Here is a 15,548-nt window from a genome sequence, read left to right on the forward strand (position 1 = left end):
GCCGTGATTGGCTGAAGGGAGGTTCAATCCTCTCCCCATTGGCTCTGAGACTTAGCCAATCAGCAGCATTCAGAGCGCCAGTTGGCTGGTAAATGCGTAGGTCCCGCCGCACGCCTATCGGCAGCACGTGTTGGTGGTGTGGCTGGTGAACGAGGGGAGAAGCACGCGGCAGCTAGCATGTGCATACAATGTTGGTATGCAAATGAGGTCACAGTTGGCTTTCGTTCATAGATTCAATGCTTTTAGGGGCAATAATGAAGCAGCTACGGGTCAAGATGGTGGAATGTGTTTCCTAGATCCCACTGCTTTTTTGTATGTGTTTGCGCTCGTGGTAAGGTTCTCTAAAAATTCTCTAAAAAAACACATCTACTATAGGAAGACACAGGCTAGATATGTAGGCCATGTTGTGAAAGACAAAGTACAAGTGTATAACAATATGACACATCCTATTTTACAATACTTAAAGATGCCCCACTACGTGGTCATCTATGACCATCCTTCTACTTCACCTTCTTTCAAATGACTAAACAAAGCCCAGCAGGAAAAGGAGCTTAGAAAAAAGTTTTTTAGTATGAATTCATAGCTGCATTTTGAAGGAATAGTGTACACCTTCAGCCAAACGAGCCAAATGGGATTTCATTTTGTTTGTGCAGGAGACGCTGCACGTTCTTCTGGAAGTGAATGCACATGGCAGACAAGATTATGAGCTGTGGCATCATAGGCCTATTAGAGCCAGAGACAGAAAGCTGGCCACACAGTCTTACATTGATAATAAGATTGGTATATGCTGAGGAGTTAATGCAAAAATAGGATGTTGTTACCGGCAGTGGGCAATGTCAAGTGCTTGATTAGATGACAACCAAAAAGGCACATGCTTCTGATATATATATATATATATATATATATATATATATATATATATATATATATATATATATATATATATATATATATATATATATATATAATAGTTTAGGGATCACAACAGCTGGAGGTACAAAAGAAAAAAGGGAGTGCATCAAAGCATGTGAAAAAGTAGATGTTGTCACAATTGTGGGTGTGGAGGAGTCAGTTTCAGTTTGGCTCTCAGCCAGGTGGAAAAACACGTGAAGCCTGGTACATAATTATAGTTCAAACGAAGATGAACTGCCCTTAGCGCAATATTATTTGATTAAAGTTGGACAAAGCTTGCATAAAAGCAGATCAGTGATGTTCCTTTTGTGGTAGATTGTTTGTGTCAATCCTGCCAAGAGCAAATAACATTTGCGATACAATAGCAGGTAATAGAGAAACCACACAATCAGACGTGGTCAGTACAGCTCTCCATGCAGAAGCATGTTGGGAAAAGCTGGCACTACCGTGCAATTACAAAGATGCAGAAGGTCAACCTGCACGTGTCTTCAGCTGTTCAGGCGAGTTTGGTTTATTATATTGCTGCAGATCATATCGATAAGAAAATTAAACGGATCAGCTAATTATATTATAAGTATTGGAGCGGATGGCACATATATTCATTTACTTTTTTTCTTTTTTTACAGTGGTAGAAACATTTCAGGACATTACAAGTTTTGTCAGGCCCAATTCCTGTCATGGCTTTTACTGTTGGTATCATCCAAATTAGCAGCAGCCAATATGTTACACTGGTGCATGAGTTAAAGCTGTCGGATATGTATCGGGACTTTGTCCAGCAAACTGCTGAATATTTAAAGTAGTGACATGTTTGCAGGCTTGCCCAGCCTGTGATAAGGAAGTGCCAGTGTGCATGCTGGGAAGGGGCCAACAAAAACATTTGCGCATTTTACAATCACATGACAGCACACTGACTTAAAACCATTGTGTGCTGATAAAGATAGTTGATGGATCTAAAAGTACACTAATATTAACAGACAGCATGTGACCATACCATTTCCCCATATTTTATTTTATATTTGTCCTTGCCAGCACAATACAGCAAAGCGGAGAGAAAAATCCTCTGTGGAGCTCACGTAATGGGAAAATAACAAATTAAAAGAATCAACAGCAACATCTCCCATTAAGGCTTTTACACAATAAACAACACACAAATGTGATATACTCTTCTGAAAATATTTAGCATCAAAACTAATTATATCAAGAGCAATATCTATTCAATAAAAGGTTTGAATAGATCCATGCAGGTCGAGGACACACTACCTGGTTCCTATCGACCCAGAGCACCGCCTGGTAGTCTGATATGAATTGCTATAGAGCCTAAGCTACTGGAGAATTGTGTTATTGAGTTGTCCTTTAATTGCTGAGTGAATTTGAGTTCCCTCTGGGGAACAGTTATGTAGTGTACATTTCTAGGGCTTTTATTATGAAATGTATGAACAGAAAAAGTGCAACTGCTATGCGCTGCCTTTGACGAGGCTGAAGGACTAAGTTTGCCCTCTTGGTTTTGGACTAGTCTACACACAGCCCCTTCCAGTGTCCACCATGGGACTTTATTTTTGGAGAAAAAAAATATGTACGAAGGTCAACGGCGAGAGACAAATAAGTTATTGATCCCCGTGCCATGAATTACACATATGATGTTTGCAAATTTAAAAAGATAATTTTGCAAGTCAAGAAAGTCACCGCTTGTTTCGCAGTGACATTTAGTAACTAGCTAAGTAACTTAGCCATGTTCACGGGGACCTTTTCTCCATCAAAAAGCAGTGCCTATGAAGACTGCTCACAGTGGATTAGACACATTAACGAGAATGCATATTCTGGAAAGACATGACTGTTTTGAACTACCAGAGATTTTTTGAAAAGTAGATGAACTGACCCTTTAAAAAAAGGAATTAGAGACAGCAGTCGGTTTCTTTCCGTATAACAATATAGGCCATCCATCGCACTGCTCCTTCAGACCTTGCAGTGCCACCCGTTGACTGAAGCCACAGGACAGGATATCAACATGACCTCTGGTAACCTCTAAGACAAGTGAGCCTGGTGCAAATGTTTAACTTTCCCTGTGTGACGGGGAGCAAGTGCAAACAATAAAGACCCCCGTGGTGACGTGTCTGGCGTACGGGAGTTTGTGAGAGGTGGCCGACATTGTCAGTGGACATTAACGCCACACTGTGCAGCAGCGACCTTGAATTAATTAAGAGTGAGATGATGCTGAGCCGAGACCCCATTCCCACAAAAGCATCCCCCGCATTGTTTGAGTTGCCGCCAGCCAATGAGGTCATGTCCAGCTATTTGTATGCCGTATGCTACACTAGATAGCAGTTTGTTGCTTTGAACAGAAGTTTAATTATGATGAATTCATATTTACTTATTTTTTCTGTATATTTCATCGACTCCAAGTGACAAACAACACATTTTTAATTAACTATTGTTTTGGCTGCAATAACAAGTGGAAATTGACTAACTCTTTTAAATTAAATGGTGAGAAAACAGACATTTCATTAGTTGGTCCACGAACAAAAAGAGAGCCAGTTCACCGGTTAAATCAGAAGTCACCAGCCAAGGCATCATCTTCAACCCAGATAAAAGGTAACCAAAGCAGCTTTCTTTCATTGAAGAAATATGGTTTGGGACCGGCCTACATGAATACTTATTTGTCGCTTGATAATTACTGCTGTCACTCTTCCTTTGTTTTCATCTTTTACATGTTTCATTCTTCTAATGCTTAGTTTTATTGTGCAGTATTACTATTTTCATGTTTTAATCGGTTTGTTTTTATTTATTCTCTTGTTTCTTCCGTTTGTTGTAAACAAACGGACAATGTGCAGAGGTGCACGGACAACAAACTACAATGTCTTATTATTAAATACTTAAATAAATAAATAAATTAAATAAATAAATTTAAGATTTTTAGACAATGTAACACATTTATTAGCTTTTTAAAATCAACACCATTGTGTGGGAAGATTCAGAGCACAAAATGTCATCAACCATGGATTCATTAACCTGCACAAGAATGAGTACGAGCACTTTTCATGCCAGATTATGTGGATTAAATTGGAAAAATGTCCAACGTTGACTCAACAATGAATGCACATCTACAAAAGTCTTTGTCCTTCCAAACAATGAAAGCCACTTCTCTCTAAGCATTTCCAAAGTCCATTCAGATGTGACGGTGACATTGTGTTGGTCTTAATGGCCTCTTGCATTTGGCTGGCTCCGTCTCAACAAGTCCAATGATAAGATCCTGTCCCATCACACCACTAGCAGCCGAGCCAGGGATCATCTCTGTTTGTCCTGGAGATGAAGGCAATCTTCCTGGCCATTTCCGTGTGGTAGATCCGCCTGCAGTTCTCGAAGCTCTTCCGCTGTCGCTCTCGGCAGGGCTTCTCGAAGTAGCGCTTGTGTTTCACTGACTCAATAACTCCATCCTGAGTCAGGAGCCTGGAGTATGTAGAGAAAATGTGTGAGTAGCTGATACTTGGGGTTGCATTCAACGCAATCAACTCAACAGGTAAATAGAAAGAATAACAATAATTCAAGGGACACTGACAGACTGCTTGCAAGTGAAAATAAGAAGTATCATAAGGTCTTCAGATAATGCATGCCTTTCCTAAAGGAGCTCAATACGGATTTAAGAGCATGTCTATTGCCTCCACGTGCCTCTCTACAAGGAGACAGCTGAGCCTGCTGCTGGAAAACAACAAACAGTGCCTCGAACCCTTTGAACTATTAACCCTTAAAGACAACCAATACTGCATTGATGTTATTGTACACTTCAAAAATAAGGAGTTAGACTCCTGACGTATGTTTTAGTATTGTTGTTAGTTTCTCTGTTTGGCCCATGCCGTGATGAGTGCTCCCCTTGATTTCTGTCTTAATACTTTGTCTTTTTGATTATGCAACCGTGATCGGTCTTCTTTGAAGCTCTGTTAATGATAAAACACATTTAAATGTCCGGAACTGTCGAATTTAGCAGTAGTACATTCGATCAAATGTTGCTGCAGACTTTAAACCCTTTAATGTGGTGCTGGCGTTATTTTTTATCTACCTCTGTATCTGTCAAACGAACCAACAAAGAATTAAAGTGAGCGTTTAGCTCCTGGCTCTATAAGCCGTGACACCACTGCGCAAGCGCAGCTCGGTGACATTGAGCGGAAGGCTAACGTTAACCTAGCCAACATTAGTAATCTCCCTGATCATCAGCAACGTTTATAATATATGTACTTATTAAACACAATAAATTGACCTGTTTAAAGTCTTGTACGCCGCATCAACGTTGCCGTCCTGGACCATAATTGTCCGCGCGATGAAGCGAAGGTGCTTCGACATGATGTGACCGGTGCGTCCTTTAGTGCCGACCGGCTGGAAACACGTAACTACAGCGAGTTCCGGATTCAAGCGCAAACCCATAATTCAACGCTAGGTGACGCTTTTCTCCATTGTCGTGAATTACTTGTCATTTGTATTCTGGTATTAGCAACAGAGCTCTGTTCCAAAGAGATATTTCGAGCCCACATGTCCATATGTTTTGATATTGGAATCAATTTGTGGATGATATGGTATGGAAGAAGCTTTTGCTTAGGACATTTCTTTGAAACTCATACATAAATGCTATCAATTGACATTGTGGGTTGCAGATATAAGGTGGTAAACACTGCAGCAAGCCCTGTGGTAAAGGTTGGCCTTCAGCGCTGACCATCCATCCAGGCCTGGCAAGGTCAGTACCAGCTGATGCAGACAGAGAGGATTGTTTAGTTGAGTGACACCAATATCAGGTACTATGCATGTTGAACAAAAATAACTGAGTGAATTCTCTAATAATCAAACAAAATCACTTTTAAGTCAATTTATAAAAGTACTCCATAAGAGGTCATTACTACAAGACTTGCATTTTTTATTTTTTTATTTAAACCTTTATTTAACCAGGAAGTCCCATTGAGGTTAAACATCTCTTTTTCGAGACAGGCAGCAGCATAAAAAACACATAGTTACAGACAGAAAACACAGAACAAGACAAGTTAAAAGAAACTAAAAGCTAAGAGACAGTGACGTAGAGTTAATTTAAGAAACATTTACATTTTTGGGAACCTGCCTCTATTTCTTTCATTCTAGATTTAAAAAATAGTGCTGCTACCCGATTCCTCACTTACGCAGTGGTAGATGAGGTCTGGCAGGTTAGTTCAGGAGAGGTGCTGCAGTTGCAAACCCCTAATAAGCATAAACAATGTTATCCAAAAAAAGAGAAGATATAGAAGTACACAAGAAAACTACCTTTCAGCAAGTTCCGATTTACTAACGGAAATGGGTCTTGCCTTAGATAAGACGCTGAAACAACTTTGGAAGAACAGTACAATGCTCTTGGAAAACACACACACACACACACACACACACACACACACACACACACACACACTTTTAGATTGTCACAGTCACCCTTCCCTTTGAGAAAATATCTGATTAATCATCTTAACAACCCACTTAGCAAATCACATTTCTTCTGCACTCGGTGTTCCTTCTGAACAAACACAGGTGCATGGCCTATATGGAGCACAAAGAGAACACATACTGATGTTGAACTCTGTGACATTGGATTTGATTGGATTGATGAACTGAACTCACCCGATGACTAACCATAATCATACCTTCAAACTCATCACCCTAGAATCATAATTAGTCGGCACTTTTGTTGTTGTTACCGCCTCTTAAAGTAATGGTGCTGTTGTTCAAAATCTGGAAAAGGTTTTCTCTGGGGTGTCTCTGGACTACCGACCAGATACTTGTAATAAAGGTTCCTGGGTAATGTTTGATGTAACTATCATTGCTTATTTAATTATTTAAATACACTTCACACATGTGTTGTTTGTTGCATGCCAAACAAAGTAGTTTGGGTGGAGATGAATAGGCTACTTGATTGCAGTACGACTAAGTCAATATTTGGCATATTTCATGTAATACAGCATTGGCTATAAATCATAAACAGATACCCGACATCTTTCAAAGCGGTTTGTTTTCCCAATTTTTCCAACGCTTGATAGATAACTATTAGTTGAGATTGAGTAGTTTGTTCAGCACAATATTAGGACAATGGATAAGTAACTATTCCTGAGGGGAAAGTGGGCTGCTACTGGATGAGGGAACGTACTTTGACTTAACACCTGTAACAGCAGAGTAGACTGCCAGAATCAGACAGAATTTACAGACATGTAAATAGTGTTGCTGAGCTACCTTCCTGATGTGTAATGGTAGCTATGATATCTCTATGGCATTTTTACAAATCAGTTACCAGTGGTGGGAAGTAACTATTGGCTACATGTATTGGTAGGTTAATCAAGTCGGCTATTTTAAGCCTAATTATACAAATTTGAGGTATAGGCTTGTTTGCACTTACTGGAAAAAAAGAAGTTTAGTTACTTTGCAGATTCACATTACTTACGCAAAATATAATTTAAAAAAATAGCATATGATGTTAGTATACCAATGAGGCTCTATTGGTCCCCAGGCAAAATTCACAAGCTACCCAGAAGTATAAAGTAATATATAAATAATTTAAAACTAGCTCCACATTTACCTGCTGCAACATCAAAGCGATGAACCCAGTAATACATGAATAATTAAAGTTTAATGATTTAATACATATATATTATTATGCAGCAAAAACATATTTTATTCATCGAAACTAGATGTTGTTTTCTCTTTATCTCTCTTTATTCGAATCTCAAAAAGGCTTCATATTAAAATCACTTCCATTTTCTTCCAGGGGGAAGAGGCCCCCAGATCCCTCTCCCGGATTTTAGTTTTGTATCCTGTCACCTTTTGCACTACGTCAAAGTTTGCAGCTCTGACCCTATTCAATATTTAATAAAGGTCTGCGTAACAGTACATTTTATGACAGAAAGCGTAGCCCTATGGTCAAAAAAATAAAAAAATTGATTCACCTTAAGGAATAGATGTATGAAATAATAATAAGTGAATAAACCGAGAAAAAAAAACACATTTGCAGATCTCTGCAGTTATCAAAGTTTATAGGGATATTGCTTTCATGTGAATCACAGATTAATGAAACTACATACGTTGTCATAGCAACATGGACAGCAGTGTCCAGTGTTATCCTTTCATCAGGGCCATTCTCCTCTTCTTCCTCTCTTCCCTGAGCTGCTGTTATCCTCTGTGTGTTCTCAGTCTGAGGTCAGCCAGCGGTGAATGCTGGCCTGGATGGTATATATGTCTCATTTGCATTCAAAAGTGCTTTTATATTTGCTTTCTCTGTCTGTAAAATACCCGATGAGGTAAATTCCCTTGCTGTAACTCTAGAGGTACAGTAGCTTCATGGTGCCACAGGGAGGAATGCTTGAGACGCGTTGATAACATCATGACTCCTTTTGTTGGGTGAATGCAATGCATCATGTTTCCTGAGGCATCCCTTCTGATCCAGACCTGGTGAAATATTCTTGGCAGTGTGTGAGCGCATGTGAGGGAGAAGGACAGAACAGAACGAGAGTCTATGACCGAAAGAAAATTAAGTTTGCACTGAGAGAGTCAGCCAATACGTTGGATTCCACCAATGGGTCCAAGTGGAATTACATTTATTGGGAGTTTAATATATAAAATACATTTCCCTGACAGTACTTGAGGGGATTTTGTTTTACTTACTATACTTGAATCTATTTATTTAGTTGTGTTGTTTGGTCTACTACTCTCTGCTACAAAAAAGTTCCAAAGTTCAAGTTTAACATGTATAAACCTGTTTCTAGTTTGTTTGTTTTCTTACTAGATTTTAGATTGATAGCGTGTTGCACGCTGATACTTCATTTCCTTCTGGCATGAGGGACAATAGCCTTACTGATTTGACAAAAAAATAGTTATTTTATGGATCTTATTTATTTCTTTGTAACTTACATTGTTGAGTCTGTTATGTTTTTATCAAATACTGATTTACAGTTTTTCTCAATTGCTAAAACACTAAAACCCATTGGCTGAACAAAGTTCTCAGTTGCCTGAACTCATTTAGCTAATTGTGCAGTCTGTTGTCAATACCTTAAACTACTATTTCACATGGTAAAACCCAATTTGCAGATCTCACTTAGACTTTTCAGCAAAACTTTAAACACATTCTCAGTCTGATCAGTCTTGATTCTTGTCCCTTTTACTGTAGTATTGTATACTGTAGTATGCCTACAATGCATTGTAGGCTGTATAATGTACAATAAACAAATAATATGGCCTTGAACATCGTGGTTTCTTTTTGTTACAGTACTGACTGCTCAATAGATTTTGACTGGTTGCAGGTTCATATCAACAAAGAACAAGAATTGCAGTATCACAGAGACAAAGGACACATTTGTGAGATGCAGGGTACAGTTCTGTAAAAATAGGGGTACAAGGTGGAGGAAGAACAAAAGAAATTTCGAAGAGCAAAGCACAGTAGTAATTTCTGCTACTGTAATAGAACATGTTTTCGTTCATATGAAATATTTTTTTGGTTTAAAAATCTACTTCTCCCTGAGAACTATATGTTTTGAACAATGTGTGTTTCTATTTATTGGTGTATTGTTTACTGACTGCTTGATAGTGTATATTATTTGGATCACTTTGTTTGATTTTGAGCACAGGTAAATCTGTTTTGAGGCGAAAGTTTCATTTTGCAAGAGGATTCAGAGGTTTTGTAAATAGTGCTTGAAGATGAGGTTTTGTGTTTACAGTTTTCAGAAAATGGGTGACCGTTTCAAGAAATGTGTCTTAGCAATCGAGGAAAAACTAACAGTTTCACATTTGCTTCAACCTTTATTATTATTATCTCTGAGTGAGTGAATGGGCACCTCTGTGTTATCCACGGCTAATCTCGCATTGCTGCAGCGGACTGCAGACTATTTTGGCTGCCTGTTCACTCCTCCCTCACCATTCTTAGGTAGTGAAAACCTTGGACTATTAAACATGGACATAGTCTCTGAGACGTCACCCATATGTTTCTGAGGAGCCGAAATGAAGCTCAAAGAACAATGATGCTCGTGATTCACCATAAAGCTCACACCTCCTCCTTTTTCTTGTCAGAGTTCTCTGTTCTGTCAGATTGATAAAAATAAAAAAAGTTGCGGTTGACTGGTTCTTGCTATCCCTTTGAAAAACTCATGCATGGAGGTCCTCCAGCTGCAAACCATCCAACCCCTGTACAATTAAACACAAAGCAAGCCTTATTATACGGCCGATATTTACTTGACAAATTCTCCAAAAGACAAGAGCAGCAGCACCACGACCAAGAGGTTAAGTTCAGTGACTTAAATTAGTTGAGGTGACATCTAGCAGACTGCTAGCGTCTGTGACGGCCCTTAGTTATGCTTAACTTAAAGCCCAAATATAATTTGTACAGGTTAGTTGTAGCGGGGATAGTAGCTATAGAGACCATATATATTGTTGTACCAGGTTGGAAACATGTTTATTTCTACTGTAAATTCTGCTGTGATGTGGATCTGAGGGGATTGACTCGCTCAAGTTCTCATTTCATGAACTGCAGTTCTTGGCTTTGTTTTTTGGCCTCTCAGGTTGTCAAACTGAGTGCATCTCAGCCTCCCAGCATCCTCTCTGCTTTGCCACCATTGTGCCAGGAAATACCAATTTTGACTTAAAAGCAAACTTCAATATGAATATATATTATTGTTCTTTTACAGTGAAACACTACCAAACAAAAGGCTGGTCATTCCTTAAGCTCTTGTCCATCTTTAATTTGCAATAGCGTTATTAGTGTTACATATAATGAATGCATCATAAAAATAAACAAAACCACCAAAATATAAATTAGTCATACATGTCATGCAGAATGGAAGTATTTGAGGCATTAGCAGGATGTATGCTTGTATAGCCTCCACTGACACTGTTGACCTCACAGAGGAGGCTTTGTGTACAAAAAGAAGCGCCCTAAAGACATGTAACCTGCCCCTGTTCCGTTCAGATAGAGACAGAACGAGCTGTGTTGGGTAAATAAAACTTTATTTTGTAGCTAATGAAGAATAAAAACTCTCTTAAATTGTAATTGGCCCCCAAACACAAACACACACTCTCTCTCTCTGTCTCTCTTTCTCTCTCTCTCTCTCTCTCTCTCTCTCTCTCTCTCTCTCTCTCTCTCTCTGGAGCTGAACACATTAACCCTGATATCTGATTTCACGTTCCAGATCTTGGGAACCTTAACACATGTGTAGTCTAAATTTAGTTTGTTTTTTAATAAAAAGGTTTTATCCGCTTTTTTGTTGTTGTTTTTTTTACATTTAATTGCTCACTGATTCAGTCTCTCACTTATGTTCTGGACTTCTTTACCCCAACTTGAAAATACAATTAACACTTAATATCCGAGCTGCTCGTCAACATCAAAGGACTTACTGGAAGTGCATGTTCCAGCTCGTGTCCCAATCTTTCCCCGTACTGACAGAGGTGCGCAGTCAGTCAGAAGGAGAAAGCCCCTCCCTGCCAGCGGCCTCTGCATTGGCTGGACCCGCATCAGATGCAGGCGAGCCGTCGGCCAATCAACGGAGGCGCAGATGCAGGCAGCGGAGACAATTTAGAGAGCCGGTTAACGGCGGGGGACAGAGGGACCACGGTCGCGAGTCTGCAGTCCGACTCCGCTTCTAATCTGCGAAAGAGATCATGGACACCGAGAAGAAAACCATAGATTTCTCAGGGAAATGGAAAATGAAGTCTTCGGAAAATTTCGAGGAACTTTTGAAAATGCTGGGTGAGTCCTGCATTTGAGGCATTTTATAAATAGACATGTTCCTTATTTGATTTGTTTAATAATGCCCAATAAAGTTGTTTATCTGTCTTGAAAAAAATGTCAGGATTGCATTTTGTCCCCCTCCACAATTTTTATTAAAATGCTTTACATGCAAAAAGTCAAACTTTGATGCCGGTTTAGGGTCGAGCTGCATATTGTTATCTGGTTTATCATCAACCATTCAGCTCCATTGTGAAAATGCAAAAGAGGATTAGAAAAGGAAAGAGAAGCATCTTCTGCACAAAGACCTGTCAATCAGGTTGACAGTGGCATTATCCACATGGAAATCCACTTGGCTTAGAGGTCAGCTGGAGAACCAAAGGGGTCTGAAGTGGCTCTCTGTGGTTACATTGGTCTGCTCCAGCCCAGCTAACCTACGTTGTTTGGAATATTGGTCTTGCTTATATGAAACTGTATGGACTCCCGTTATAAGCGAGAACAGGAGAGGTCAGGCGAGGGCCAGCCAGTGGCATCCATTAAAAATCTGAAGACAAATAGCCTGTGGAGGAATGTTAGAATCATCTGAAGCAGGGTCCTCCTCATGCGGTTGTAATTAGAGCCAGTGTAAACGGAACTAAGCCTTGACATGGGCCCCAGCAGCCAGCCGGATGGGAACTGACTTTCCTTCACTGCCCCGGGCCTCCCTGACCCAATCTATGCCTGTGTGTGTGTGTGTGTGTGTGTGTGTGCGTGCGTGTGTGTGTGTGTGTATGTGTGTGTGTGTGTGTGCGTGTGTGTGTGTGTGTGCGTGTGTGTGTGTGTGCGTGTGTGCGTGTGTGCGTGTGTGTGTGTGTGTGTGTGTGTGTGTGCTGCACCTCTCTATGAGCAAGCATGGTCCGACCTGGAACTGATTTGTGGGATAGTCTGGATGTAGAACTACAAATTTGTATCTCGTTTCACTCAGGTTCATCTGCGTTTTTAAAGTTGGGTGCATAACGGCTTAACATAAATTTAACTATGTCACAGTACAAACCATACCAGTGGTTTTGCATGATGAACGCATTAAGTACAAAAATGCTGTATGCTCTGTTTTACTAGCAACCATTTTCTGAAGCATACCATAAATTCGTAGATTCATTTCCTCGGTTGAAGTTTATTCAGTAGAGGACAAAAAAGGTCAGCGTATAATGAGGCTTGCAAATAAGAAATAAATCACAATGAACATTTAACAACCATATTTTTCTTTTCATCATTGTTATGTTATTACTGTGCAGCACTACAGACTGTTTTGAAAATATTCAGACTGCCAAAAAGCATTCCACTGTTGGAAATCAAACTGAAAAGACAAATAATCAGCAGAGACGGACATTTTTTGAGTTGTTTCTTGTGCAACTTTCGATTAGCAGATGACATAGTTTCAATGACCGCCAAGCCAGGGAAAAATGTCCACACATTCCCTTTTTGCAGCTGCATTACCGCACAGCGACACTGTAACATTGTCAAAGAAACTAAAGTTGCTGAAAGATTGATTTTTATGCTGTACTAAATTACCTTAAACCGGCTGCATGGATGGTAAGGTAAACCCGAGTAAGAACGTATAACATGCTCTGGATAAAGTTTTGTTGTTTGATATCAGTCCTGCTTGTGTGTGAGCAGGTGTGAATGTGTTCCTGAGGAAGATTGCAGCGAGAGCGGCCTCCAGCCCGGCGGTGGAAATCACCCAGCAGGACGAGAGTCTGTCCATCAAGACATCCACCAGCGTCCGTACCACCCATGTCTCCTTCACCGTGGGTCAGTCCTTCAATGAGGCCACGGTGGATGGACGTCCCTGCACGGTACACATCCCCGTATAACATTCTTGTATAATGTCAATGCACGCATACCAGGTCTTGGCCAAGGAAAGCCTAACTAGCCAGAGTTATGCACGGGAAGCACCGTATGGAAATCATTTCAGCCCAACTCTGCAGAGTTAGTGCCGGTGACAATACACTGATCTGTTCTTCATCCCTTCATGCTGAGTCAGTGGTGAAGGACATACAAAAAAATGTCAGATTTACAGCAATCGGCTCATCCAGTTGTGTCAAAACCACAACTCTGCCATGACTTTATAGATTTAAACGATGCATATGTTTCTCCATATGAACCCCTGCAGAGTTTTCCTAAGTGGGAAACAGACAGCAAGATCAGCTGTGAACAGACGGTACAGAAAGGCGACGGGCCCAAAACAGCGTGGACCCGAGAGCTGACCAACGATGGAGAACTGATACTGGTGATTATTTTGTGGACAGCACAAAATCATGACTTTATATCTGCTTTATTTGTTTTCATTAGTTGCAATACATAACCCCTTTATAATGTGTGTCATATTCAAAAGCGCTACCAAAAGCTAATACTACTGTTGCGGTTTTCTTTCAGACAATGATTGCAGGAGATGTCGTCTGCACCAGGGTGTATGAGAGGGAATGAGGAAACATGACATACAATACTCCTGTTTTGTGCCTCATGCATGGTTTACATTTACTCGCCTTGCTTACTTCCTCGTCCTCCTCTCAGCCAGTCAGATGTTGGTCAGATCTCAAACTCTGCTCTATGTCGAAAAAGGCCTTAGTTGATATGAATTTATGTTGGCGCAGTAGTTGCTTTAAGAGCACCAAAGATGCCTGAACTTGCTCCTTTATGTACCATATAGAAATGTCACACATTCCTTTTCTAAAAGCTGTGTATAAATCCCCCTTTTTCAACTTGTTAATAAATTGTTTTATATGACTTCACTGTTTCATGATTCCTGTTTCATGATTCCTCAAGCACTCTTTATGTTGCCTCCTCGCGGCACCTCCCATTCCCTTGTCGTCCGTCTGCGTATCACTTTACATCACTGTCTGCATTCATATTCTCCAGATTTTCCCACCCCCTGTATTTTTCCACTTGCAATCGACATTGTCCTCTGTTTGCTCTTGTGTCATCCTAGCTCGCTACAGTATGTGTTCAATTAGTTTAAAAACTCCCGAAGACAAATCGTATTTTATAAACTTCCCTTTGAGGGACATTTGGCAAAGACAAGAGGGAAACAGGGAGTGGAAAGGAAAAGAAGTGAGGGCCAGAGAGAGGGTGATCATGAGAAAGTTATTTCATAGAAGAGGTTATGCTTTGTATGTTCCCCTCTCCAGCTGTACCTACTTACAGAGTGAGCTCAATAAAAAAATCCCCCCACCCCTTTTGCTTTGGCTTTGCACCCATGTACAACGTGTAAAGTGGCTTCTCCTTCAGTGTGCATGGAGATTTCCAGCCGCTCCCTCTAAAAAGCCCACTTTTCTACATAATGGATGCACACAAAACATGCATAGACAGATATATTTAAGTCCCTATAATCGTTCTTTTACTCAACTAAAATTCAACTGCTGGTTCGTGTGAGGCAGACTTCACCATGCTGTGAAAAATGGACCTTCGGGGTCTCTCAGGCACTTCCTGAGGAGTGAACTGCTACGGTTCACAGGCAGTGACGATATTCCCAGGTTTTCAAACAGTGGGCAGACAAGCGCCCCTCTGAAGTGCTTCCCAGTTTATACACAGTGCTGAGCAAGCAGTGGGAGGACTGGGCCTCCACTGGGATGAACGTTCTCAATAACCTGTGTGTGTGTGTGTGTGTGTGTGTGTGTGTGTGTGTGTGTGTGTGTGTGTGTGTGTGTGTGTGTGTGTGTGTGTGTGTGTATGTGTGTGTGTGTGTCTGGAAGAACTCCTTTACTCAAGTAAAAGTCGACACCACGTGTAAAAATACTCCATTATCAATAAATGTCAGGCATTCAACATTTTTCTTAAAAGCACTACATATTTAATTATCAGATTGTTGACACTGATGCACGATGCGTCATTGCATCCGGTTGTGGTGTAGCTACATGCAACTACTTTACATACATCAGGGGTCGAGCCTCCTCAA

The 15,548-nt window shown here is 40.4% G+C and overlaps 2 protein-coding genes across 2 annotated transcripts; one reads left to right on the forward strand and one right to left on the reverse strand.

Moving 5' to 3' along the window:
* Positions 1-3,825: 3,825 nt before the first annotated feature.
* mrps21 (mitochondrial ribosomal protein S21) lies at positions 3,826-5,264 on the reverse strand. Its single transcript, XM_079232216.1, has 2 exons — positions 5,162-5,264; positions 3,826-4,356 (listed from the first exon to the last, which is right to left on the reverse strand). Exons 1-2 carry the CDS (start codon positions 5,242-5,244, stop codon positions 4,176-4,178), a joined length of 264 nt encoding a protein of 87 aa, XP_079088342.1. The 5' UTR covers positions 5,245-5,264; the 3' UTR covers positions 3,826-4,175.
* A 6,226-nt stretch (positions 5,265-11,490) lies between these two features.
* Positions 11,491-14,341, forward strand: crabp2b (cellular retinoic acid binding protein 2, b). The gene is made up of 4 exons (XM_079232482.1): positions 11,491-11,635; positions 13,271-13,449; positions 13,767-13,883; positions 14,030-14,341. Exons 1-4 carry the CDS (start codon positions 11,548-11,550, stop codon positions 14,078-14,080), a joined length of 435 nt encoding a protein of 144 aa, XP_079088608.1. The 5' UTR covers positions 11,491-11,547; the 3' UTR covers positions 14,081-14,341.
* The last annotated feature ends 1,207 nt before the right edge of the window (positions 14,342-15,548 follow it).

The sequence above is a fragment of the Taurulus bubalis genome (assembly GCF_910589615.1).
Source record: "Taurulus bubalis genome assembly, chromosome: 16".
In the NCBI taxonomy this organism is placed as follows: domain Eukaryota; kingdom Metazoa; phylum Chordata; class Actinopteri; order Perciformes; family Cottidae; genus Taurulus; species Taurulus bubalis.